At 36.5% G+C, this 24,965-nt stretch overlaps 1 protein-coding gene across 3 annotated transcripts in view; it reads left to right on the top strand.

Annotated features, from left to right (window-relative positions):
- The first annotated feature begins 634 nt into the window (after positions 1-634).
- Positions 635-24,965, top strand: part of NPHP1 (nephrocystin 1) — a 57,681-nt gene continuing 33,350 nt past the window's right edge. The window contains exons 1-11 of one of the 3 annotated variants that reach the window (XM_007476571.3): positions 635-692; positions 7,566-7,639; positions 9,068-9,128; positions 9,848-9,972; positions 13,305-13,536; positions 15,109-15,210; positions 15,814-15,917; positions 16,221-16,263; positions 17,084-17,168; positions 19,718-19,812; positions 22,870-22,998. In XM_007476571.3, coding sequence (XP_007476633.1) covers positions 690-692; positions 7,566-7,639; positions 9,068-9,128; positions 9,848-9,972; positions 13,305-13,536; positions 15,109-15,210; positions 15,814-15,917; positions 16,221-16,263; positions 17,084-17,168; positions 19,718-19,812; positions 22,870-22,998 — 1,053 coding nt within the window. In that variant the 5' untranslated portion in view covers positions 635-689. Of the gene's footprint in view, positions 693-2,245; positions 2,431-7,565; positions 7,640-9,067; positions 9,129-9,847; positions 9,973-13,304; positions 13,537-15,108; positions 15,211-15,813; positions 15,918-16,220; positions 16,264-17,083; positions 17,169-19,717; positions 19,813-22,869; positions 22,999-24,965 lie in introns of those variants that run through there. The other 2 variants (XM_016425287.2, XM_007476570.2) reach the window with 2 other exon arrangements.

Genomic DNA, 24,965 nt, shown 5'->3' with positions numbered 1-24,965 from the left:
ACCTTAAAGGTGGGTAACACCTATTATGATTGTCTCTTAGACACTGGAGCTACCAGGTCTGTATTAAAGAATGTACCCATTTTAAATTGTTATTCCGTTGAATCACAAAGTGTAGTGGGAGTATCAGGAATACCCCAAAGAGTTAAAAAACTTCCCCCTAGAATGGTGTCTGTAGGATCCCTAGAGGTACAGACTGAGAAAAGGCTATTAGATTTGATAATTAAGAGATCATTAGTAACTGTGAAGATTAAATTTAATTCTCCCCTGATTATAACAATAAAATTAATTAGCTTTCCCCTGATTGTGAAGATTAAATTCTAAACCTGCCTATTTTTAGATTTAATCACCAAAAGTGTAAACCCCCTTAAAAGTTGAGTATGGCAATCTGCTCATTTTAGATCTAATCACCAAAGATGTAAACACCCCATTTCACACATTAAGTGGGAGGTCTGTGACCCACATGTGAAATAGTGGGTGATGAGTCAAAATCAACTGGTTGCCCCTGGGCAGTCCTAACACAAAGTGTCAATTGTGATTGGGGAAGACACAGGAAGTTATGCAAAAGAAGCATCTTTAAAAGGAGCTGCTACTTCCTGTGAGAGAATTCTTCATTCTTTGGAGTGCTGACTAGACCTGAGACCCTGTTTCCTGGTGAGGCTGTTCTAAAATCTCTGCCTTTGAACTGACACATGGTGAGTGAAAAAGCAGACTCTTAACTGCTGGATTTTTCTGAAGAGACTTCCCTAGGTTGAGGCTGCTGAAACTAACTCTCCCTGCCCTGGTGGAGCTCTGATTTTCTTATTTCACTCTTTCTACATTTTGTAAAGAAATTATAAATAAATCTCTTTGGAATTAAAATTCCTGACAATCTCACTTTTAAATAATCCAATCCAACCCTTTAAAAAATAACCCCTTCCCTCCCCCCCCCCCCCTTTTAGTAACTCAGGAGAAAGCAATTTCAATTGAAGTCAAAAGAAAAGAGTATGAGAAGAAAGGAAGTGAAGGCACCTATTGTTTACAAAAGGGTCTTCTCTACTTTAGCCGTAATAGGGAGGAGATATATAGTTTGATAACTAGCAGGGACATGAGTCAAGTGAAAGATTTTTGAGCATGTAGCATGTTTGTAAGCAGTAAGAGAGCAGCTGGTAGACAAAATGATTGAAGAAAAACTGAAGAAGGGCTACCTCCTATGTGAGGTAGGAATAAAGGAAACAGAGGCAATGGGCATCTGGATGATAGGAGATGAGGAGAGAAGCAGAAGGGGTCTCTTAGCAAATGACTCAAAATTTTTCAGTTAAAAAAAAAGCTAAGGTTCTCAGTAGAAAAAAAGTGCATTCTCTGGGAAGAAGGGAGAGGCCCGTGGAAGAGGTTTGAGAAAGGATGATAAAATTTGGAAGAGCAGCAGCTGCTGCTACTATTACTGATGGTTAATTAGTAGCAGACTCAATCAGCCTAGTTTTCCCATTTTTTTCCGGTTCTACTCAGCAGCATGTGAATAGGAGCAAAAGTAGTAGACAGCAGCAATACAAAAATCATTTCAAAGAATGCTAGAGCTAGAAGGAGCCTTAGAAATCATTCATCCCCAAATCCCTGTTTTACAGACATAGAATGTTAGTCAGTTGCCTAAAGTTACACGGACACCCCACCGAGCAGGTCATTTACTCTTCCTCCAAGTCCAGCAGCTCTTACTGCATTTACTAAGCTTAGAGGCCCAAATGGGCTCCCCTGACACTTCTCTTTACTCTACCCAGGGGGAGTTTTTCATCCGGCTGTGTGCTCTCTCGATAGGCTCTATCTAGGGCAAGTCACTTCATCCTGTTTCCCTCGGTTTCCTCATCTGTAAAATGATCTGGAGGATATGGCAAACCATTCCAATATCTCTGCCGAGAAAACCCCAAAGGGGGTCACAAACTGTGGATCAGACTAAAAAGGCTGAACAACAACAAAGGAACAGACACTAGTCCAGAGGATATCTCTCGGCCCCTCCCCTCTTCCTGGAACTTAGGGTGGTGGGACACTTTCTAAAAATCCCGGGGAAACCGTACAGATCCATTGCATTCTGGGACGTGTAGTTTGGTGGGTTGTGTTGTCACTCGCTCAGTGACTGGAAGCGCCTTGTCGGAGCTCGACAGGATAAGATGCAGGAAGATGTCTGGGGGTGATTTTGGATTGAGAGGGCTAGGGACTCACTTCTGACTTTAGCCTTTTTTTCCCTCTTCGAGATCTTTTCTTCAGGCTGGGACTCTGTGTGCGCCCGCGCAGTGATGGCGTCACTGTCGGTCGCCTCCGCCGCCACGTCGGTCTCCTTGACGACGAGCGGAGAAGCCTCCGGGTTCCCCCGGGCGCCGGGTGGGAGCTGCCATGCTGAGCGGGAGGGGCCGAGGGCCCCTGCAGACCGTGCAGCGCCGCAGTCAGGATCTTCGGCAACAGGTAGCGAGCCTCCCCACACCCCCCACCCTACCCCAGGCCCTGGGTTCCTGCTTTGGCCTCCTCAGTCCCACAAATCCGGTGCCTAGGGGAGCCCGAGGGGCCCGAAACTTAAGGCTGAAGAGAGAAGGTGGCGCCGGGAATACTTCCTTGTCCTCCTTTCCTCAGCCTTTTCATTCCTCATTAGCTTGCCCTTTGAGGCTTCCAGCCCCCGGAGTCGCAGGTTCTCCCCCTTTTTCACTAAGCTCCTCAAACAGCATCGTGATGCCGGTGTCAAAGGTGATCTGGAGCCACTAGAGCTGGATTCGAATCCCAGTTGTGCGCCTTTAGTGGTTCCTAGCCAGCCTCTTACACTCTCTGGGCCTTAATTCCCTCCTGTGCAAAATGATGAGGTTGGCTAGTTGAATAAGATACTTGAGAGCCCTGGGGTGGGGGCAGGATTCAAAGCCTTTGCCTTCTCCCTGGATATAACATAAAACTACATGTTATAAGTAGATTAAAAGCTAGAACTAGAACTCCAGGGGCTCCCTATCGCCTCTAGAATGTAGAAATTTTCTCGCTTTAGCTTTAAAAACCCTATGCAACCTTTTCCCACGCGGTCTTTCTAGCCTCCTTGGACATTATTACTCCCTCTCTTGCATTCTAGGATTCCCCCAAACTGATCTCTTGTTCCTCTTGCATGATGCTCCCTATCCTACCTCCCAGTCTTTGCACTGATTTGGAATGCCTTCTCATCTTGTCATAGAGTCCCTTTATTCTTTTAAGATGTAGATCAGACATTTAATTCTTCCAGGAGACTTTTCCAGTTCCTTCCTACTGCTAGTGCCCTCCTTCCCAAACTACCTTGTAGATAGAAAGATAAAGCATTTATTAAGAGCTTACTATGTGCTTAGACTGAGAACACAAATACAAGATCGATAGTCTCAGGGAGGTACATTCTAATGAGGAAAGACAACACATAAAAGGGACCTGGCAAGATCTGGATGAGACAGAATTGAGTTGAAAGTGAACATGTCTATTTGCTCTAATAGAGTTTGTATTTAACGATTTTGTATATATTTGTTTTTATTCATTTCATATTTATTCTGTATATATTTTATATATACTTGTCTCTCCCATTGAAATGTAAGTTCATTCACTGCAAGTAAGGATTGTTTCATTCTTTGTACTTCTATCAGCACAGACCTAGCACATAGTAGGTAATCAATAAATATTTGCTGATTGAAAAGGAGGATAGTGGGGAAAGTTTCCTAGAAGTGGCATTTAAATTTGGCATGGAAAGGATTGGCAAGAATTCAGTAAACCAAAAGAGCATGTGTGGACTAAGTCCAAGGCAAAGGTAGCACTGTATCTAGTGAGAAGGCAAAGAGTATTTATGTTTAGCTAAAATGTAAAGGATGAATAGAACAGAATTTGGAGGGCTTTGAATGCTTGTCAGGCAAAGTACATAGTAGTGGAGAGCTTTGGAAGTTTTTCAGAGGAATATGACCTAATTTGCAAATAAAAATAGTTTGGTAGTGATAGGAAAGTGGATTCAATTCAATTCAACAAAGATTTATTAAGCCAAGTGGAGAGATATCCTCAAAGTCAAGAAGACCTAGATTCCTCTAAGTCAAGAAGACCTAGATTCAAAGCATACATATATACATACATAGTAGCAGTTTAACTCTTGGCAAGTCTGTAATACAAAAGATTCAGACCTATATTGGTAGAAGGATTTCCCCTTAACTAAGAAAAAAAGTTTTTGTGACATTGCTCTCTGGATTTTCATCCTACTTGTTGGACAGTCCTTCTCAACCTTGTTCCCTAGATCTTCATTCAAATCAAATCTGCTAATTGTGGTCATCCCCCAAGACTCTGTCTTGGGCCCTTTTTTTCCTCTTTCCCCTCTATACTGTCTGTTTCATTTGATGTTCCAATCAGCTGTCATAGATCCAAATTATGTCTATGCAATTATCATCTCCTAATTCTGGTCTTTCATCTCCAACTGCCCGCTAGGCAGCTCAAGCGCATGTCCAAAACAATTATTCTCTACTCACCCTCCCCAACCCCAACCCTTCTCTCTTCCTAACTTTCCTATTACTGTACAGGGAAACAACATCCTCCTGGGGATAGAATGTTGTGTTTAAGGAGCTGTCGAAATAATCCACCAAGTTGGTCATGAAACATATTCCATTGCAATCGGAATAGAGAGGAGGGAGGCTATGTCTCTCAGATTTCCACACCCCACTGAAGCAAACTATTGCAAACAAAGAACCATACGTCTTTAGGGTTGGAAGGAACCAGAGAAGTCTATTTCTGTTAATTTTGGTACAGTTGGACAATAGATTCTTTTGGACCTAGGGCTTGGGTTTGAATATTGGCTTTGTGAATTATTCTCCATGTGAACTTGGACACTTTTACCTCTTTTGGCTTGTTTCGTTATCTGTAAAATGAAGGGAGTAACTAAATGACTTCTCTAAATTTATATTCTTCCATGTCTTATTTTATGCCTTTCTGAGAAGATTTAGAGATTGAAAAAGACTGCCCCATTGCCTTTCATCTAGTTTGTAATAGAACCAGCAATGGAAACCAGGTCTCTAGACCCCCTTTCCTCTGGTCTTGCCACTACACTTCATGTATCAAAAGGAGCTGACCACATCACCCACCAACTGAAATCTTTCTTCAGCTAAACTCACATTACAGTGGAAGGCTTGTCTGGCTTTTCATCTAGTCTGTTACTAAGGTCTAATATACTGAGTTATCCTTTTGTGATCATTCACAGGTGACATCCTTATTAAGGTATCTGCATGGTATCTGTTTCTGGCCTTTCTTGTTTAAAAGCAGAAAAAATTATAAGAAATATAATGTTTCACAGTGAATCAGAAGTAGTGTTGTAGTAAAAATTAAGTCCTTCAGAAGCACAAATAGAGGGATTGTATAGAATTAGGTAGGCCAGCACTTTAGGGCTTAGTCAATTTAATAAGAATTTTATAAACACCTGCTATATACAGGGAATCATGCCAGGCACTGGGGACAAAATAAAGGCATATTCAATATTAATAATATTCTAATGGAACATACAGCCTTTACAAAGACAAAAAAAAAGGTAAAGTAATTTGAGGAAAGAAAAAACACTATATTCTAGACACTAGGAATGCAAAGACAAAGGGAAGGAGATTTCTATAGAGCCCAATGTACCAGGAACTGTGCTAAACATTTTTACAAATATCATTTCATTTGAGCTTTACAACAACTCTTTGAAATACATGTTCTTATCACCATTATACAATTGAAGGAACTAAGGAAAACAGGTTAAATGACTTGCCCAGGGTCACACAACTAGTAAGTATCTCAGACTAGATTTGAACTCATGTCTTTCTAACACTAGACCTAACACTTAGGAAGTTCATTCTAAGCATAAGAATAGCCAGAGTCTAGGCAAGGAGGCTGGAGTTGGAATATCATGTGTGCACAGCATCAAGAAGGTAGTTTGGCTCTACCATAGAGTTTGCAAGGGAGAATAATGCATATTATTAGTTAGATTTAAAAAGCTAAACAGAGAAGCTTATATTTTATCCTAATGGATAGCTAGGTGGTTCACTGGATAGTGTGTCAGGCTTGGAGTCAGAAAGACCTGAGTCCAAATCTGACCTCAGACACTTACTAGTGTGTGCCTCAGAGTAAGTCACTTAACCCTGTTTGCCTCATCTGTAAAATGAGTTGAAGGAAATGGCAAACCATTCCAGTATTTTTGCCAAGAAAACCCCAAATGGGGTCACAAAGAGTCAGATACAATGGAAAATTGCTGAATAAAAAATGGCAATAGGGAGCTATTGACCTTTATTAGTAGGGCATGATAAGATCAGATCTGCACTTTAGGAGAATCACCTTAGTAACTATGTGAAGAATGGACTGAAGACCAATTAGGAGGCTATTGCATTAGTCCAGGGTGATTAGATCTTGTAGTGCTTGTGTGGGTTGAAAGAAGGGGATAGATGTGAGAAAGATTGTGGCAGTTGTAAGGATAAGATTTGGCGTTGACTGATATGTGAGATCAGAGAGCGAGGAGTCAAAGAACTCTAGGATTGTGAACCTAGAAAAACAGAGTTCAAAAGTGGGGTTTGGGTGGGAAAGATAATAAACTCAGCTTTGGGCATGTTGAGTTTAGACTTGAGATACTTACATATCCAAAATGTAGAAATGGAATTCAGAATTGAGATTAGGACTAGATGTTTAGATATGTAATTTATCCAATTAGAAATGAGAATTAGCCATTCAGAGGCTCTCCTGGTAAAAAATTACTTAAGTCTAGGTAGCAAAAAAAAAAAAATTAAAGCTCTGATTTGTAGCAATTGCTGATTTATTTCTGAGGTGTAAATGCTTACACTTAAAATTTCACAGTGGTCCCTCAACCAGTTTGAGCTGGCTCCAACACATGATGGTGTGTTTGAGTGATAAACTTGCCAAGTGAGAAAATATATAGTGAGAAGGCCTAGAATATAGCCTTAGCATACCTTTATTCTTAGGTATGATATGTTTAATGAAATAGCAAAGGATGATTATTAAATGAAACTTATAAGGAAAGGTTAGAAAATTCAGATTATTCAGCATGGGAACAAGAAACTATTAAGCCATATTAATGGCTTCAAGGTAGATTATATAAAGAGCTTTTAAACAATTTAAGCTAATTTTATTTTCCACAGAAGACCAGTTTAGAGGAAATGAGTCATTGTAAAAGGAAATGAACAGGTTCCAGACTTTTTCCCTTAGTGCAAATAGCCCAAGAGCTGACTACATTTTGTTCTTAATGACTGACCACCTCATAGTGGTCTAAATTATGTAGTTGATTTCTTGACTTTGAACAACTAGACAGGCGTTAAATTAACAATCTTTATCAAAAAGTTTCTGAGTTAGCTACATTTGATTTCTTTCTAATCTATCTTAGCTGGATAATCAATGCAGTGGTGTTACAGATAGAAGTATGTATGCACGTAAACTTATTTATTCTTACTCTTATGGGAACATTAGTAAACTTGTATGATTGGGTAGTATAATAATTTTAAGACCTAAGAATGGAAACACATTTGAGGACATGTAATACCAGAATTCAGAATGATGAACATACAATTTCATTGTGTACTTTACAATTATTTTAGGTTGGACGTTTGCTTTCTGAGAGTCAACTGAAAGGAGCCCTAGATGTCAATAAAAGGCGGGATATTTTTCAGAGGTATTGTGCTAAATAGCATAAACTTTGTGGCAGAAGCTGAATAATTTGTTATATAAATTTAGCTTTTGTATAAATTGTTTGAGAAATGTATTCCTTTTGTTATTTATAGTATTTCAAAAAAGATAATTAAAAATTAGTGGATAACATTAGTAACTAAACATTTTCAAAATTAAACAGCATTTTCCTCATGGTTATCATCTACTATATCTATCCCATCAGCAAATCCAAATGTACGGAAAATGATTCTTACAGATAATAGAAAATAAAGGTTCATCCATTCAAGAAGACATTAAAATATTAATATTTTCATAATTTTAAAAATTTGAAATGAGAAAATGGTCATTCATATTAATGAATACTATTTTGATTAAAATTCTAGAATTTGAGATTAGAAAGGGCCTCAGACATCATATAGTCCAATTCTCAAGCTGAAATATAAATTCTTAGTCAAGATTTGGGTTACAATACAGGAGATTGTTGGGATGTTATGCCTTATGGAAGTAACATGTCTCAGAGGTTGAGTGTGATCCTGGATTGTTGGAGTGGAGGTCAGTAGAATGTTTTGCCTTTTCTTCATTGAATTCCCCTCTCCTAACTTACCTGTCTTTCTTAGTTTTCTTTCCTTATCTTCTTTTTTCTTATTTGCCCATTTTAGAAAAGGACTCAAATATTTTTGTACCAAAAAGGGGTACATTTTGCATATGAATTGTTTAAGTAAGGATATTTTGATTTTTTTGTATTGTATTTTTATTATATTTTATATTATAATAATTTTTATTATCAATTTTTTTAGTTTAGTGAATTATCTATCAAGTGATTTAACTTTACATTACATATATAGAAATCCAAAATTTTATCAAAATGTTAGCAGTTGTTAAACTTTCTAAGAAATGCAGCCTGACATAGCAAAAAGAGAATTATCCTTGAAGATGAAAAGACTGGAATTCAAGTTTTAGTTCTAATACCCTAGTTTTTCAAACATATATTAGCAACTCAACTGGTCAGTACACCATGCACATGTCTAAGTCTTGAAAATTAAAGGGAAAAGGGGTAGCTAGGTATGACAATAATTAGAACTCTAGCCCTAGAGTCAAGAGGACCCAGATTCAAATGTGACCTCAGATACTTCCTGGATGTGGGACCCTGGGCAAGTCAGTTAACTCAGTTGCCTAACTCTTGCCCTTTTGTCTTAGAGTTGTTACTAGGACTGAAGGTGGGGATTAAAAAAAAGTTTAAAGAAAACAGAAAACTTAATGATTGCACATGTTGAGTTTTTTGTACACCTGTGAAATTATAGGTCTGTATAATTTCCTTCCCACAATCCCCAAGGGAGAAAAAAAATCTATAAATGTTCCAGAACTTGGAAAACTTTTCTTTATTATTTCTTGACAAATAAAATCCATTCTTTGGTTTTTGTTTTCATTTTAGATGTATCCAATTGAAAAGGGAAATAGATGAAAACAGAAAGGCTCTTAAAAATTTAAACAAAGTAAGTATTTCAGTCAGTAACATGGCAAAGAACAATCTTCTTTAAAAAACACACACACACACACACACACACACACACACACACACACACACTTTCTGTCTTAAGGACAAAAGCAAGGCAAATAGGGTTAAAGGATTTGCCCAGGGTCACATACCTAGGAAATATCTGAGATCAAATTTGAACCCAGGATCTCCAGACTGCAGGTCTGTCACTCCATCTACTATACCACCAATCAGCTGCCCCAAGAACATTCGCTCTTATATTCTATTGAGCAAGCAAAATATTTTACTTGAGGGATCTGAAACTTTGGAATTGTCCAAGCCTTTAGTTCTTGAGATATCAGAAGGAAAAGCTTCAGTGAAGTAATTGTTTGCACTGTTGTGGTTTTCCTTTCATAATGTGGGATTACAGTTCTTTGAACCTGGGTTATGATCAAGTTAAAGGGAAAATCAATAGCTGATGATCCCAGATCTGTTATCATTACTTATACAAATATATGTATTTTTATTTAGTTTTAATTCTGTATTTTTAATTACTAACCCAAGATGATGTGAAGCAGTAAAAACATTTTTATAAGAATCTTATTTGCTCATGATAGAGACCACCTTTATTTGGGTCATCTTTTCTGAGAGATTTCTTTTTCTTTTTGGTGTTAAAATAAATGTGACTGAGAAGTAAAATTAATATGTATTTTTATATTATACAATTTTCTTTTATAGGGGGATGAGCCAGCTCCTGTGGGGAACTACAACCAAAGGAAAGAGGACGAAGAAAATATTTTGGAAAAGCTTACAAAGCAACTACAAGAACTTGCTTCCACTATAAGTGGAGAAAATATAACTCAGTATGTTGATGAAAAACTTTTTAAAAATAGTTATGACCATTATAACATTGCCCCAAATAACAGTGCTTCATAATCACATCATTAACACAATATATATAACATATCCTACCAGAATGTGAAACCATGAAGTAGTATCATTGAATTTATGATATTATTTCTATGCCACTAATTGCCCTCATGATATTATTTCACCTAACATAGTTTTTGTGGTCTCAGTTCATAATGGTAGGTTTTACATTGTGACAAGGAAATCACTTTAAAAGACTGATATATATTAATTTAAGGTCGCCAAGGAATTCAGCTATGTAATTCCTAAATGAAAACTCAAGTCAGCAGTCAACCTTTTATGGAGTTTAATCACAAACAGGAGGAAGAAAGGAATTAGAGATAGAGAGAGAGGGGGAGAGAGAAAGGGGAGAGAAGGGAATAGGGCTTAAATACCCCTTCTGTTTAGGCTGGGCCAAAAGGCCCAAGCCCTTAGATAGCTGGGGCAAAGAAAAGAGATCAGTCCCTATTACTCACGTGACCAAAATGGAAAAACAGTCTCAGAGGCCCCCACCTTCAGCTTCCTTCAGAGCAAGCTTCTCAGAGCACACTCCAACCACTCAGACAAACTCCTCAACCACCACCCTGAGTCTTCAGACCCCTCTATCTTTAAGGAAACCATCCAAGTTGCCTCCCCTCAGTTCTCACATCTACCAATCACTGTCCATCAATTTCCCTGTGCCAATGGAGGCTCTAGCTTAACCCAGGACCGCCCAGAGGTCTCTGGCTTTGCACATGTCTGTTGAAGGTCATATTTTCAAATAATTAAATCTTTGATCCTTTACTACAGCCCTTCCTAAATCCTGTTAACCTGAGTAGGGTAGAGATTGGAATAATTAAATTTTGATCTATGCTGCAGCCCTTTCTCAATCCTGTTAGGACTAAGTAGGGTGGAGATTGATTCCAAGTATCTCCATTGTATCAATTCTAAAATCAATCATGACTCAAAGAAATTCCTGTTCTATGCTTAAGCATAGGTCAAAGTCCTTTCCATTGTTCAGCAAAAGGTTTCTGTCCTAAAGTAATCTTAAGAAGGGAGGAGGAGGAACCTCCCATGCCAATGGGGTTCACATTCCAATAGCCAAGACCCACTATCAATAGGAAATTTTTCAAGTATGAAATTTCCCAATGGTGAAATTTCCAACATTTATAAGTCTAAGAAATTTTGAGGTTTACAACATATCTGTTCAAAAGAAAATGAAATTATTTAAGACTTATTCTTCTCATATATAGTATGTTCTATTATTACGTATTCTTGTATATATAATTTAAGAATATCTTTTGGTATTCTTTGTCTAGATTAAAGGGAAATTTAATATTTTGTTCCAAACATAGAAATAACAATATTGCTAAAAGCAAGGGGAACTATGATCAACAAACAAATATTTATTAGTCAGACAACAACATATTTAGTAATTGCCTACTATGTGCCATGCCCTTTACTAATCACTGGGGATACAAAGAAAGGCAAAATAACAACAAAACAAACCCTAAAGCCAAGCAGGCCCTGCTCTCTAGTCTAATATCTAAAGCCTAATAGACAAACAGCATAGTATAAACAAGATATATACTGGATAAATAGAATGTAATGTCAGAGAGAAGGCAAGGAGACTTGGGAGGGGCTTCTTATAGAAAGTGGGACTTTAACTGAGATTTGAAGGGAGGGAGAGATGAGAAGGGAGAGTGTCCCAAGTATGGAAGACAGCCAATGAAAATTCCAGAGTTGGAGAGCACCTAGGTAGCACAGTAGATAGAGCACCAGGCTTGGATGGGAGGTCCCAGGTTCATATCTGGCCTTAGACACTTCCTAACTGTGTGACCCTGGGCAAGTTACCTAACCCCAGTTGATTAGCCCTTATGCTGTCTTTTAGAATTGATTCTAAAACAGGAGGTAAGAGTTAAAAAAAAAATCCCTGAGTTGAGAAATGAAGTATCCTGTGTGAGAAGCATCAAGGAGGCTAATGTTACCCGTCACTTATTTTGTACCTCTCTGTATCATCCCCAGTGTCTCCTGCATCTCAGACACTATGCCAAACACTGTGGAGCTATACAGTACTTATCTTCTCCAGAAGCCTATAGTCTATTTATGAAGAAAAAATAAACACGTGAAAAATGAAATAAGAATACAAAAATCTCAATTATCTTGTGTTATAAGTGAAATATTTAGAAGAAAGTTAAGGATTGAATTGATAATGTTGAAAAAGATTCTTGAAATGAAATTTGAATATTCATTTATATATATATATAACATATCCTCATGTTTTTAACTGTGTTGTTATATTTCTATATTGAAAAAGCACTTATTAAACACTATTTGCAATGCACTAATGCTAAATGCTGGGGATACAAATAGAAAAGTGGAGACAGTCTCTGGACTCATCCAAAAGAGAGAAACAATGTACTTCTGTTCCTGGGGCTCTTTGGCTCAGGGGTCTTGGGCTGCCTCCATCTGGATCTGAGACAAGATGGTAGTCCAGATAGTGGCAGGGGTTAGACCTGCCTGGCACATATTCTGAGTAAAACATTAAAATTGCCTTCACTACATATGAAGACTATCCAAAGATAGGCCATCAGAAACAATTTTATTCACAATAGTCATCCTCCACAGTCATATCCTCTATAAACACTACAGTGTTGACTGGTTCCACAAGAACATGCTATAAAGTGAAGCAGTTTCTAGACATAATTCGTTCCATAGGCAGCATTACAAGTGTAAGGGTAGTACCCTATGGTTTCCCAGCATTAAGAGATTTGACTGTAATAAGCTAATGACTTTATTGTGACATTATTGTTATGAAGGTTCTTTTTGTTCCCCATTCTATCTGGTATGGCATAAAATTTCGTAGTACCATTTTATCCCTAGTCATCTGCCTTCTCTTTTGTGCCCACATACAGTTCCCTTCTCCTTGCCTTGATTTTTTCCCACTTTTCCCATATGGAGATGTGAGCTGTCTGCCTTCCATACACAGGTTTTCCTTTGCATCATTGTAGCTGGAAACAATCTGTATTTCTTTTACTTCCCTTTTACCTTATCTCTGCATCCATCACACATTTATACAAGCTGGTATGAATTACACATGTAGTGCACCCCCACCTCATATTACAGACATTGAAACTGAGCCCTAAAAGTTATGTGACTTGTCCAAGGTCACATAGGTATAGTAAGCAAGAAAGATGAATTTTGAACCCAGGTCCTCCAACTCCAAAGCCGCTGTTCATTGACTCATACAGGGAATACATCTGTACCTCATTATGAGTGATCCTTGTCATAACTGTTTTCACTATAGAGATGAAAAAGTTCGGAGTATTTCCCAGGTTAAAGAAGAGGAAGGAGACTCTGAGGAATCGGAGGAGGAGGAAGATGATGATGAGGATAATGAAGATGAAGAAAGTGTTGAGGATGATGAGGAAACAGAGGAAGAAGAGGAAGATGACTCTAGTGATGAACAGCCAAGTAATAAAGAATATATTGCTGTCGGTGATTTTGCTGCTCAGCTGAGAGGAGATCTTGCATTTAAGGTAAAATTAATTTGGGGATCTAGTATGAAGGTAGTCATAAATGCAATATCTAAATCATATGATAAAATACCAGGTAAGATCAAAGATCTAGAGTTGGAAAGACCCATAGAGGCTATCTTGTCCAACCCTCTCATTTTATAAATGAAGAAACTGAGACAAAGGGAGTTTTTGTGATTTTGTGTGGCCCAAGGCCATACAGATGCAGGGATTCACATCCAGTTCCTCTGACTTTGGAGGTGGCAATAGACTTTCCTTGTATCATGAAACCTAAAGTACCTATCAATGATATTCTTCAGCTTTTTCTCAGAGCCAGTTTTCATTATGAGAGAAATATACGTGTGTGTGTGTGTGTGTGTGTGTGTGTGTGTGTGTGTGTGTAAGTGTAAGATAAAGGCTTATGAAACTCTCTCAATGAAATAAAGGCTATCTTCTTTGGACTTTTTCTGTTTGGCCCAGTGGCCAAGAATTACTAGAAGTAATAGTTGGAAATTGCCAAGAGGCAGATTTAGGTTTGAGATAAGGGACAACTTCCTAATAAGTAAGAGTTAAATTTCACTGAAAAGTGGGATGGGATGCTGTGTGGGTTGCAGAGTAGGGTGGGCAGTAGGCTCCTTAGAGGTCTTTGAGCAAAGATGACCACCTGTTGGATATTTTAGAGGGGATTCTTGTTCAGGTATGGGTTATATCTGATGGCTCTTCTTTCAACTCTGAAATCCTTTTATTCCTTTAAAACAAAGTACAATTTGCAGAGTAATAGTGAAAATCTTGAAAAATTTAATAATAAACAAATCTAAACCTTCCTTCAAGCTTCCAATTATAGTGGGTATAAATTTGAGATTTATACTTAGGATAAACATAGAATGCTGAAACTGAAAGAACTTTAGAAATCAATTCATCTAATCCCCCTCATTTGACAGATGAATCCAAGAGGGATAATGAATTTCCTACAAGCTTATTAGCAGCTCTTAACTATATTTATATATATGTATATAAAAAATATATATGTACATATATATTTTTTTAGCTATGATAGTATGATTGACTCAAGATGACAGGAAGAATTGGGTCTGTTTATTTAGTAATTCTTAATGCTGACATGAATATAACAAAAAGTAAATTATTTCAGGTGTCTTCCTTAGTAACTGTACCTCAGACTATTTCAGAAGTGAGAGGGAGAATACGGGTATATTACATTTTACTAAAGAAGCTTGAGAATTTGTCTTTCTAGTAGTGAAGATGAGCCAAAAATGTAATTATAATTAATTTAAATTTGATTAATGTTAATTATTAAGCTTCATAATATGATATTATATTGGTATTTTTATAAAAAGAAGCAAATTGATGTAGAATTTTATGTAACTTTCCAATAAATCAGCTTATACAACAAATTCTTCATTAACTTTGTTTCTAATAGTAATTTTCTTTCAAATTCCATTTGAAAATGTAATTTAAAATCATGGTAAGATTAGAGTAGGTTAAATTTTAAGTCAGAGAAAAATCAAAATTTTAGCATACTTTGAAGCATAAGTAATGACATTCTAATTAGTACTTGGCTTATTTTGTTTTTTTAAGAAAGATGAAATTCTTCTCATACTAGAAAAGAAGCCTGATGGCTGGTGGATAGCTAAAAATATTCATGGAAATAAAGGTCTTGTTCCCAAAACCTACTTGGAGGTAAGCATGTATATTTATTTTATTCCTAATATTTATTTTTCAATTTCATTTTATCTGTACTTTCATTTTTATTGCAAAATTTTTTGGCCCATGTTTCTCTTTTATGTAGTTGCAGAAACTCTTGATCTGTAAAATCACTTTAAATCAAAAGGAATAGAAGCATGGGAAATTTGTATGTATGTATGTATATATATATATATATACACACATATATATGTGTGTATATTTATACACATACAAATGTGTATGTTAACTATAGTACATCCATAAAATGACCCTCTATACTTGTAGTAGCGTCTTTTTTTAAGCCTTAACCTTCCATTTTAGAATCAATATTGCATTTGGTTCTATCTAAGGTGGAAGAATGGTAAGGTTCAGGCCATGGGAGTTAATTGACTTGCCAAGGGTCACACAGCTAGGAAGTGTCTGAGGTCATATTTGAACCCAGACCATCTCTATCTAGGTCTGGCTCTCAATTCATTGAGCCACCTAGCTGGCCCCAGAGAGGCATCTTTTTAAAAAATGATGTTGCTAAGTTTTTTAAAATATAAATTTAGTTCTGAGGATAGTAAAAAAAAAAAATCCCATTTTAATTCTTTCTAGCCCTGTGTTAAAAAGGAAGATGACCAGGAATACAGTGAAGAGGAAAGTGAAGAAGATGTGGAAGTGATAGATGAAACAATTAATGGAACAGAGATCAAAACACGGTGAAAATTTATTTGATTCTTTTCATTAAAAAATTAACTTGAATTTCTTTAAATTTTGATATATTTTCAGTGTTAGTTCTTTTGAACGTTAAAAGAGCAATTTAACTTAGTGAACATTTTCAGAGTGAAAGATTTTATCTTCCCATGGTTTTACTCCAAAGGCATTGGATTTGCAGCATCCTTTGACAATTTAGTATGTTCATTACTAGCTAAATAAGTGTTGAATAACTGTCAATAAGGAGACACAATTTTTTGGATTGTTTTATGTTTATATGATTTAAAATTTTTTTTTTCTGTCCTCAGAACTGATTCTCATTGGAGTGCTATTAGAAAAGCTATGACAGAGGTTGGTATCTTTCCTCCAATATTAATCATGTCTCATTTTAATAAGTGGAATGAGACTGAAGGTGATTGTATTTACTCTTAAGTAAGGTACTGTGCTCAAATATGGAAGAATATGAGGTACACAAGTTAGATAAAAGTTGTTTAGTGGCCTTGTGATCTAAGAAGCATTTTTTCAATTAGAACCTTAGAGTTAGAATAGACAGCTCTTTACATTGCCTACTTTGACAGTTTCTGAGCCCATGGTTCCTAGTATCTTTTCTCTTGGTTGCCCCTCTCCCTGAAAATCCTACCATTTGGCCTTCTCTTTGGTTTAAGATGTCTATTAAATGTACATATTATCCTGAGGAAGGGATATATGGAAGGATGATAACACAAAGCCATTTACAGTCATTAATACTACACCTCAACTTAATTTATAGTATTAGTTAGCTGGTCACATCCCAATATCTTGAGAGAATGAAGAACAAGATTTTAAATTTTGTTGGGAGTAGGAGTGGACAATAGGAGAGGGATATGCCTGTGGCATATGGAACATTTCATTGAAGAGTAAGTGTCTACAGTAGGTGTCTACAATGGTAGGACATTGGAAAGAAGACAGACCATTTCCTGGCAGTAGTTGTGATTCACTGCTAATTATTCTTTACAAAATTCATAATGAAGTTGTTTGCTTTCTCCAATTCACTGACATAATATGTGTGTCTGTATATATGTTTGTTGATATATATATATATATAGAAATATATCACCATTGTAAGAAGAAAGACTTAAAAGGTTTGGAGAAAGGGGCATAAAAATAACTATAGTTTTTTTTCAATAACTAGATTAACACTATTGATGTCTTAACTTCTATGGGAGCTATTCCTGCAGGGTTTCGACCATCAATGCTTTTCCAGCTTTTAGAAGAAGGTAAGATTTGAGGTATTAGTTGTTTAGCCTAGAAATCAAACAACTTTTGTATGCTAATTTCTCTGAGACATTAATAACAGATTTCCTGGATAATTCATCTGGTTATTTCTAATATAGACTTCATTCCTAGAAGAGAGGAGAGCTTTTTGCTCTTCTTTGAGATAAAAAATTATTAGCCAAATTCTAATTTTAGGGGATTTGACATGCAAAATGTTTGTCTAATTATTAGTCTGGGATGGCTTTCTCATTTTTCTTTTTCTCAGTTTTCTATGATGTACACTGCACATTCACAGAGTTCTGATAATCATTTTTGAGATGATAAATGTGATAAGTTATTAGATGATGAAATAAAATAGACTGATTTGTTGAATAGATCTCTCATCTTAGCTTGTGAATCAACATACTTTTCAAAAAGCCTTTAGTTTGAAAGAAAAAAAATGACCAGAAGTAGTTAAAAAATGTAAATTTCTTCTTTTTTATGTTTGTTCATACTGGCAAATTTTTAAAAATATTACTGATATATTCTAATCAGACCAAAACATTGAAGTGATATTTGAAAAAAATAAAAATGAATTCAAATAGCTCAGATCATTTATGTAAACTTTACAATAATTAATCATCACCAGGTTTCTATAAATAAAGAATAAATTGAGAGAAGCATAATGCAATTGCAATTAGCTCTACTCTTAAAAAACTGAGTTCAAATCCCTCACCTGACAATTTGTAGATGTCTGTCCATGAAAAAAGTCATTGAACCTTTCCTCATGTGGAAATAAAGAGGAAAATACTAGTAGTAAATACCTCGTAATCTGGTTGTGAAGATTAAATTAGATCATGTTTGTAAAGCACTTTATAAACCATGAACCTATGTTACATCACAGATTTAGACCCAAAAGGGACTATAAAAGTTTTTTATAATATCCCCATTTTATAGATAAGGAAACTGAGTTCACCCCACCCTACAGAGTATAGTAAGTGACTTGCCTAAGATCACACAGGTAATAAGTATCTGACCTGGGCTTTCTGACTCCAACCTTTTCATTGCATCCCATGTCTGCTATTTTTTATAAACACATTTCAATATTACCATAAAAATGTATGTAGAATATTGAGCTATTAAGTATGAATGCATTTATAATCACTCTTTTAAAGGGGATGAAACAGGTGTTTGGACCTGTGATTTCATTAGTGTAAGGAAGTCTCCATATGGAACCTTGTTTTTGTTTTTGTTCAGCCATTTCAGTGGCATCCAATTCTTCTGTGTCCCCATTTGACTTTTTCTTGGCAAAGATACTAGAGGGGTTTGCCATTTCCTTCTCCAGCTCATTTTCTAGATGAGTAAAATGAGGCAAACAGGATTAAGTGATTTGCCCAAAGTTACCCAACTGCTGGATTTGAACTTGGGAAGAGGATTCCTTCTGACTCCAGGCCTGCTACCTATCTGTATCCTATCTTACTCCTCTGTAACTTACAGTCTTAGAGAGTTGCCTGAGACTCTGCAAGACTTAATGACTAGCCCATGGTTATATAGCAAATATATATCCAAGACAGAACTTGAATTCAGGTTTTCCTGATTCCAAGACTAGCCCTTTATCCCCAATGCTACACTGCCTCTCTTTATTCTTTGCCACTTCAAGAAAGTACAATGAAACATTGATAGAATTATATGAAAATGTTTCCTTTGGGAGACGTCCAGAGGTCTCCCTGAGGGTGAGGGCTCACGCTGTCTAGATGTGATGATCTGGTCGAGTAATGGAGATGAGAAGCACTGTGTGTTCAGGCCCACGTGCATAGGCGTCACATAGAGTTCTGCCATAGCATGGAGGTTCGTTTATTGTATAGGGTTTCAAGTACATACTTCTTTGGCACACAATCAATTTTATACATATATGTTTCCATGGAACTTAACAAGACACGTAGCCTAAGGAGATAGTCAAATGAATTATTGTTGCTACAGATAAATGATATAAACAGGGTGATCTAGAGGTTAGTTCTCCCTGACGTAGGAGAATCATTGTTACTTTGGTCAGCTTTCACAATCAATCACAGTTACTTAGGAGATAGGTAACAAAACATTTTGTAGCTATGTACAAGGTTAGAGTACAATGACCATATCTGATCCCAACAGAGAATTAAGAAAGGACACCTTCCCTTTCTTGCAAAAGTAGGAGAATATGTGGGTTGCAGAACTCTGTATATGTTGTCCAACTTGTTGGATTTTTTGGTTAATTTTATTGAACTTCCTTTTCCCTGCTTTTATTCTTTGTTATAAGGAGGGCTATCTGGGTAGGGTTTTGGAAACTGAAGTAATATTTAAAAAGAGACTAATAAAAATGAAACAATATGATCCTTGGAGCTTAATGACACTGTTTTTTGTTGTTTTTTTAATTCATTCATTGTAGCTCCTTTTTAATTTCCTGGCACAATACCAGACATCCAGGGGATAATATATGATAACTGATGGTGATATAATACAAGATCATTATTTCATCATGCATTCTCTTCTTTCTCTGCAAGAATATTCATGAAAAATGAAAATTTTTTTTCAGGGAATCAGTTTCAAGCAAGTTGCTTTTTACAGCCTGAACTTACCCCTTCACAACTGGCTTTTAAAGATATGATATGGGATCCTGAAAAAGGCACTGTAAGTGTTTACTATCAGAAAAATTGCTCATTTTTTAGATTTAGGTACAGTCCTAAGTATATGAATAAAGTTCATCCTCAATATGGAAAATGGATAATACATTGCAGGTTAATTTTTTTTTTTCTTATGGATGTGTAGTAATATATAATTTATTACAAATTTGTATTCATTTTTCATTTTCTGTCATTTACAGTTTTGCTGTCATTAGGGAGAAAAAGTCATTTATATTTCTGTTTTGTTAAACTGGCATAACTTTTATTAAACTGTAATGAAAAAGTTAGATATACTTTGTGATTTTGCTGTTTTGAGAGAGTAAAGGGCTAGACCGTTACTGGGCTGTCTTTCCTGGAACTAGTATTTGAAATTGGGGATTCTAACACCTGATTTTTTAAAGCAATTTTGATAATTTGTCCTTCCTACTCCTTAGCAAGTATAAACTTGTTCAGAGAACTCTTACTTCTCCCCTTGCCTTCTCTTCTCTTTTTCCTCTTCCTATCTAAAGCCTAATGAATGAGATCAAGGAGGGTGGCAGAGGGTGGTCAAGGTTTATGTAAAGAGCTATTTCAGATGATTTTTCCTCCTCCAATTACCCATTCATTCAGCAAACATTTATTAAGCACAAACTATGTGCCAAGCACTGGGGATACAAAAAGAGGCAAAAGACAACCCCTGCCCTCAAGGAGCTTACAATCTAATAAAGGAGACAACATGAAAAAATATATATGCAAAGCAATCTATATACAGGATAAAAAGGAAATTATTAACAGAGGAAGGCATTGGAATTAAGAGGAGTTGGAGAAATCTTCCTGGAGAAGGTAGGATTTTAGTTGGGAATTTAAAGGAAGCCAGGAAGGTCAGTAGTCAGAGTGGAAGAGGGAGGACATCCCGGGTTGGGGGGGGGCAATCAGAGAGAATGCCAGCAGTTAAGAGATGGAGCAGCTTATTCATGGAATAGCCAAGAGGCCAGTGTCACTGAATGGAAGAGTAGATGTCAAGGAATAAGGTGTATAAGAATCCTGGAAGGGTAGGAGTAGGCCAGGTTTTGAAGGGCTTCGAATGCCAAACAGAGCATTTTATAGTTGCTCCTAAAGGCAATAGGGAGCCAATGAGCTTTGTTGATTAGGGGAAACCAATGGGAGAGGGGTGGGGCAATGGTGTGATCAGACATGTTTTAGGAAATCATTTTAGCAGATAAAAGGCAAATGAACTGGAGTGGGGAGAGACCTGAGACCAGCAAACCCACCAGCAGGCTAGTGTAATAATCAAGGCATGTGATAAGGGCCTGTACTAGAGGGTGGAGTGTCAGAGGAGAACAAGGGACATATTTAAGAGATATTACAAAGGTGAGATCAGCAGGCTTTGGCAATAGCCTGACTGAGAGCTGAGAGAGAGTGAGCAATCCTAATTCCAATTCCAACCATCTCCTAACTATAAATTCTTAGCAACTTTTGTGACTGCCCCTCAAAGGGATAGAGATATACAGCAAAGTGCTAGAGTATTACCAGGCAGCCTGGAACCAAGGATATAGACTCTAAACTACCTGTTTTTAAGTTGAAAGGAAGAATGATAAATAATTTAGAACCGCTTTGTTTTTATAACATTATGAAACATTCTCTGGGTTCCTTTGGTCTTTCTACGAGATTAACCTAGCACACTGTACCTCTCTTATTGAAGTTTCCTCTTCTACGTTGCATCATTTTTTTTATCTTCTCTAATAGAACCTTGATTTTTAGTAAACATGCTCTATTCCTCTTTGTATGTTTCTTAGCACTCCTGGTACTTTACACATGATTGACATTCAGTAAATATTTCTTAAGATAATGTATTATTTAAAAGAAGAGAACACAAAGAACTCAATCTTGACTGCCCCACCTACTATTAAAAACTGAATATTTGAAGGTTTCATTGCAATATATTTTCCTATATTTGCATTCCCTTTAAGTCATGTTAATAGATATAAATGACCATTAAAAAAAAAAAAAACCCTTACCTTCTATCTTAGAATCAATACTGTGTATTGTTCTAAAGCAGAAAAGCGGTAAGGGTTGGGCAATAGGGGTTAAGTGACTTGCCCAGGGTTACACAGTTAGGAAGTGTCTGAGGCCAACCTAGGACTTCCCATCTCTAGGCTTGACTCTCAGTCCACTAATTTACCTAACTGTCCCCCTAAATGACCATCTTTACTCCTTTTTCATGGCTTCTATCATTTATAATCTGTCTATGAATCTGGTTCTTCTCTTCATTACAAAAATAATGAACATCCCTATAATGATCAAATGTTTCAAATGTCATGAACTGCCATTTCTAACTTCTTTCCTATACATATGGCCCTTTAAATTTTAACCTGCATTTTAAGCATTTTATCCACCATTCTTTTAAATTTAGTCTCTGGACAATCAACAAAATAATAAATCGAGCTGTACTTTTGTAATCTTTGCTGATTTCTAAGGTATAAATGCACACACTGAAAGCTGGCTCCAGCACAGCCCTGGTGGAAGGAGCCTTAGAATTCAGCAAATCTACCCTTTCACTATCAGTCTGACACTTGATTAGTAAGCATTTATTAAACACCTAATATGTGCCAGGCCCTTTGTTAAGTGTTGGGGATGCAAAGAAAGGCAAAAGACCTGCCTTGAGGAACTCATAGTCTAATAACTGAAGCATGAACCCACACTAATGTACTTACAAGTAATAAAATAAACTAAATTACAATAAAATTTTAACATGAACTTTTTTTTGTTGCATGCTTTTGTTTTTTATCATTTGTTGTAAACCAAATAACAAATACTTTCTGTATCATTAACACACAGGTCTATTAACATGAATTTTAAAGTAGTTACCAGACAGTGAGCTCTATGTTTCTTCTTATAAATTTAGAGTCTTTTTTCCTCCTTTTTAAAGTCTTTTCATAGCTGAGTTTAATAATGTGTTCAGTTTATCAATAATAAATATAAATATACTATGCTATATATGGAGAATTGTATGAATTCTAAAAATTCAGATATGAATTATAAAAAAAATTTTTTACAAACATATGTAAAAATTTTTTTTTCATAGATTAAACCTCGACCAAGCCGTGTATCATTGATTCTAACCTTATGGAGCTGTAAAATGATTCCTCTTCCAGGAGTAAGCCTACAGATCCTCAGCAGGCACATACGCCTTTGCCTATTTGATGGAAGTAAGGTGAGCTCTGCTGGGGCAGTCAGTCGTAAGATTGCAAATTAAACACTGTAATGTAAATGGCCACAGAGGCCATTTACCAATCCTCTCCTTTCACAGATAAGGAAACTGAGGTTTATCAATGTTAAGTAATTCTCCCAAGACCATGTAGCTCATGAGAGGCAAACTCAGGACTCAAACCATGCTCTTAAGGTCACTGGATGTCTGACAGCAAGTCCAGTGATTTTTCTAGCATTATAAAGTGTAAAAAAACAGAGCATAGGCTTGTGATCAGGACGCCTTAAGTTCTAGTCCAGACTCTCCCATTTGCTAGCCATCAGACCTCTCCAGGCCTTACTAATCCATCTGAGGATAATACTTGTACTAACTACCAGTGAGCCTAGGCAAGCTATCCATGTCCCAAGGCAGTTTCTGGCCCCTGACACAGAGCATAGCCTTGCTGCAGGGTGGGGCCCTTCCTTGTTGGGTAAAATGACAGTCAGTTGTAGGTGGGATCCGACTTTGGACTTTTATGGGGCCTGCATGAAGTACAGTGGTACCTTGACACACGAGTCTTGATTCATTCCATGACCAAGCTCATAACTCGGTTTGTTCGTGTGTCAAATCAAATGTCCCCATTTAAATTAATGGGAATGCAATTAATCTGTTTAGGCCCAAAAAAGCTATGCAAATTTTTTGTTTATATGCTTTTAAAGATGAAAATGTACTTTATAAATAACAAAATTAATATATTTATAGATAATAAGAAAGAATGTAAAGAAATAAACTTGCTTATGAAATGTTATTTACCTTCAAGGTCAGGCGAAGATGGTAGAGGAGAAGGTTTTCAATACGTGAGCTATTGCTTAACATAACTTACTCTCTACACACGTTAACACTACATTTAAATGCAAAATTGACCTTACACATTACTTAATAATATGTAACTTCATTGCTAAACTTAATTGCTATTTTTTATTTTTATTTTTTTTACTTATCATTTTCTTCATTGAATTTTGACTGCTTTGCCACTCTTTGCTCAATTTCATTTAGAGGCTGTTTTCAACAAAAACCTTTCCATGAAAGTTTGTTTCTTCCTCCCTTTCAGAACATTTCGATAACGTGTGAAACAAATGTCGTCACACAGCCCCAACGCATGACCTGTTGCAGCTTTTTCTGTGTGTGTCTTTTCAATAAACTGTTTAATTCTTTCCCAAATCCTCAACATTTCCTTAATCTTGCTTATAAAGATTACCTCATTCACCTCAGGCTCCTCCCATGGGCGGAAGCTTGTGATTAAAATATCCACTCAAATATCTGTGACTACTCATATTTTGATTGCTCTTGATTTAAGTTGCTCATGTATCAAGGTACCACTGTACCTGGACAGGCCTTTGGCACCAATGACTAACTATAGATAGTCCTTGAGGTCCATCCTTAGTGACCTATCCATATTGCCATAGTTGTTTTGATCCAAATGAGTATAGTTACCTAGCCAGGTATACATACATCTAAAGTACTTTGGGAAGTGATCTAAAACTATAATATGAATACAGATATTTTTATTAAAAAAATATGATTCATTTGAGAAGGTATCAAGAATCTCCTATATCTCTTTTGCACAATAGTTTTTGCTTTTTGTTTAAATTCCTTTACATAAGTCATAGGATAATCCTTCTGACCACAAATATCAGGAAGCATGTATTCCTACAGACCTTGAAGAAGAGTACAGAGATTCACAAAACAGAACTTGTCATTTTCCCCCATAAAACCACTTCTCTACACTTTCCTTTTTCTATTAAGGGTACCACCATCCTTTCAGTCACCTGCTTGCAGTGTCAGAGTGATCCTTGTTTCATCCCTTCCCTCATTTCTGTCAGTTTTCTCTCTCATAGCATCTTTTGCATCTGTACCCTACTTTCTACTCACACAGATAGCACTTACTACCTCTCACCCTGGACTCTTGCAATAACTTTCTGATTGTTTTCCCT

Source organism: Monodelphis domestica, chromosome 1 (assembly GCF_027887165.1).
Source record: "Monodelphis domestica isolate mMonDom1 chromosome 1, mMonDom1.pri, whole genome shotgun sequence".
In the NCBI taxonomy this organism is placed as follows: Eukaryota; Metazoa; Chordata; class Mammalia; order Didelphimorphia; family Didelphidae; genus Monodelphis; species Monodelphis domestica.
This window is presented reverse-complemented; position numbering and strand designations above follow the sequence as displayed.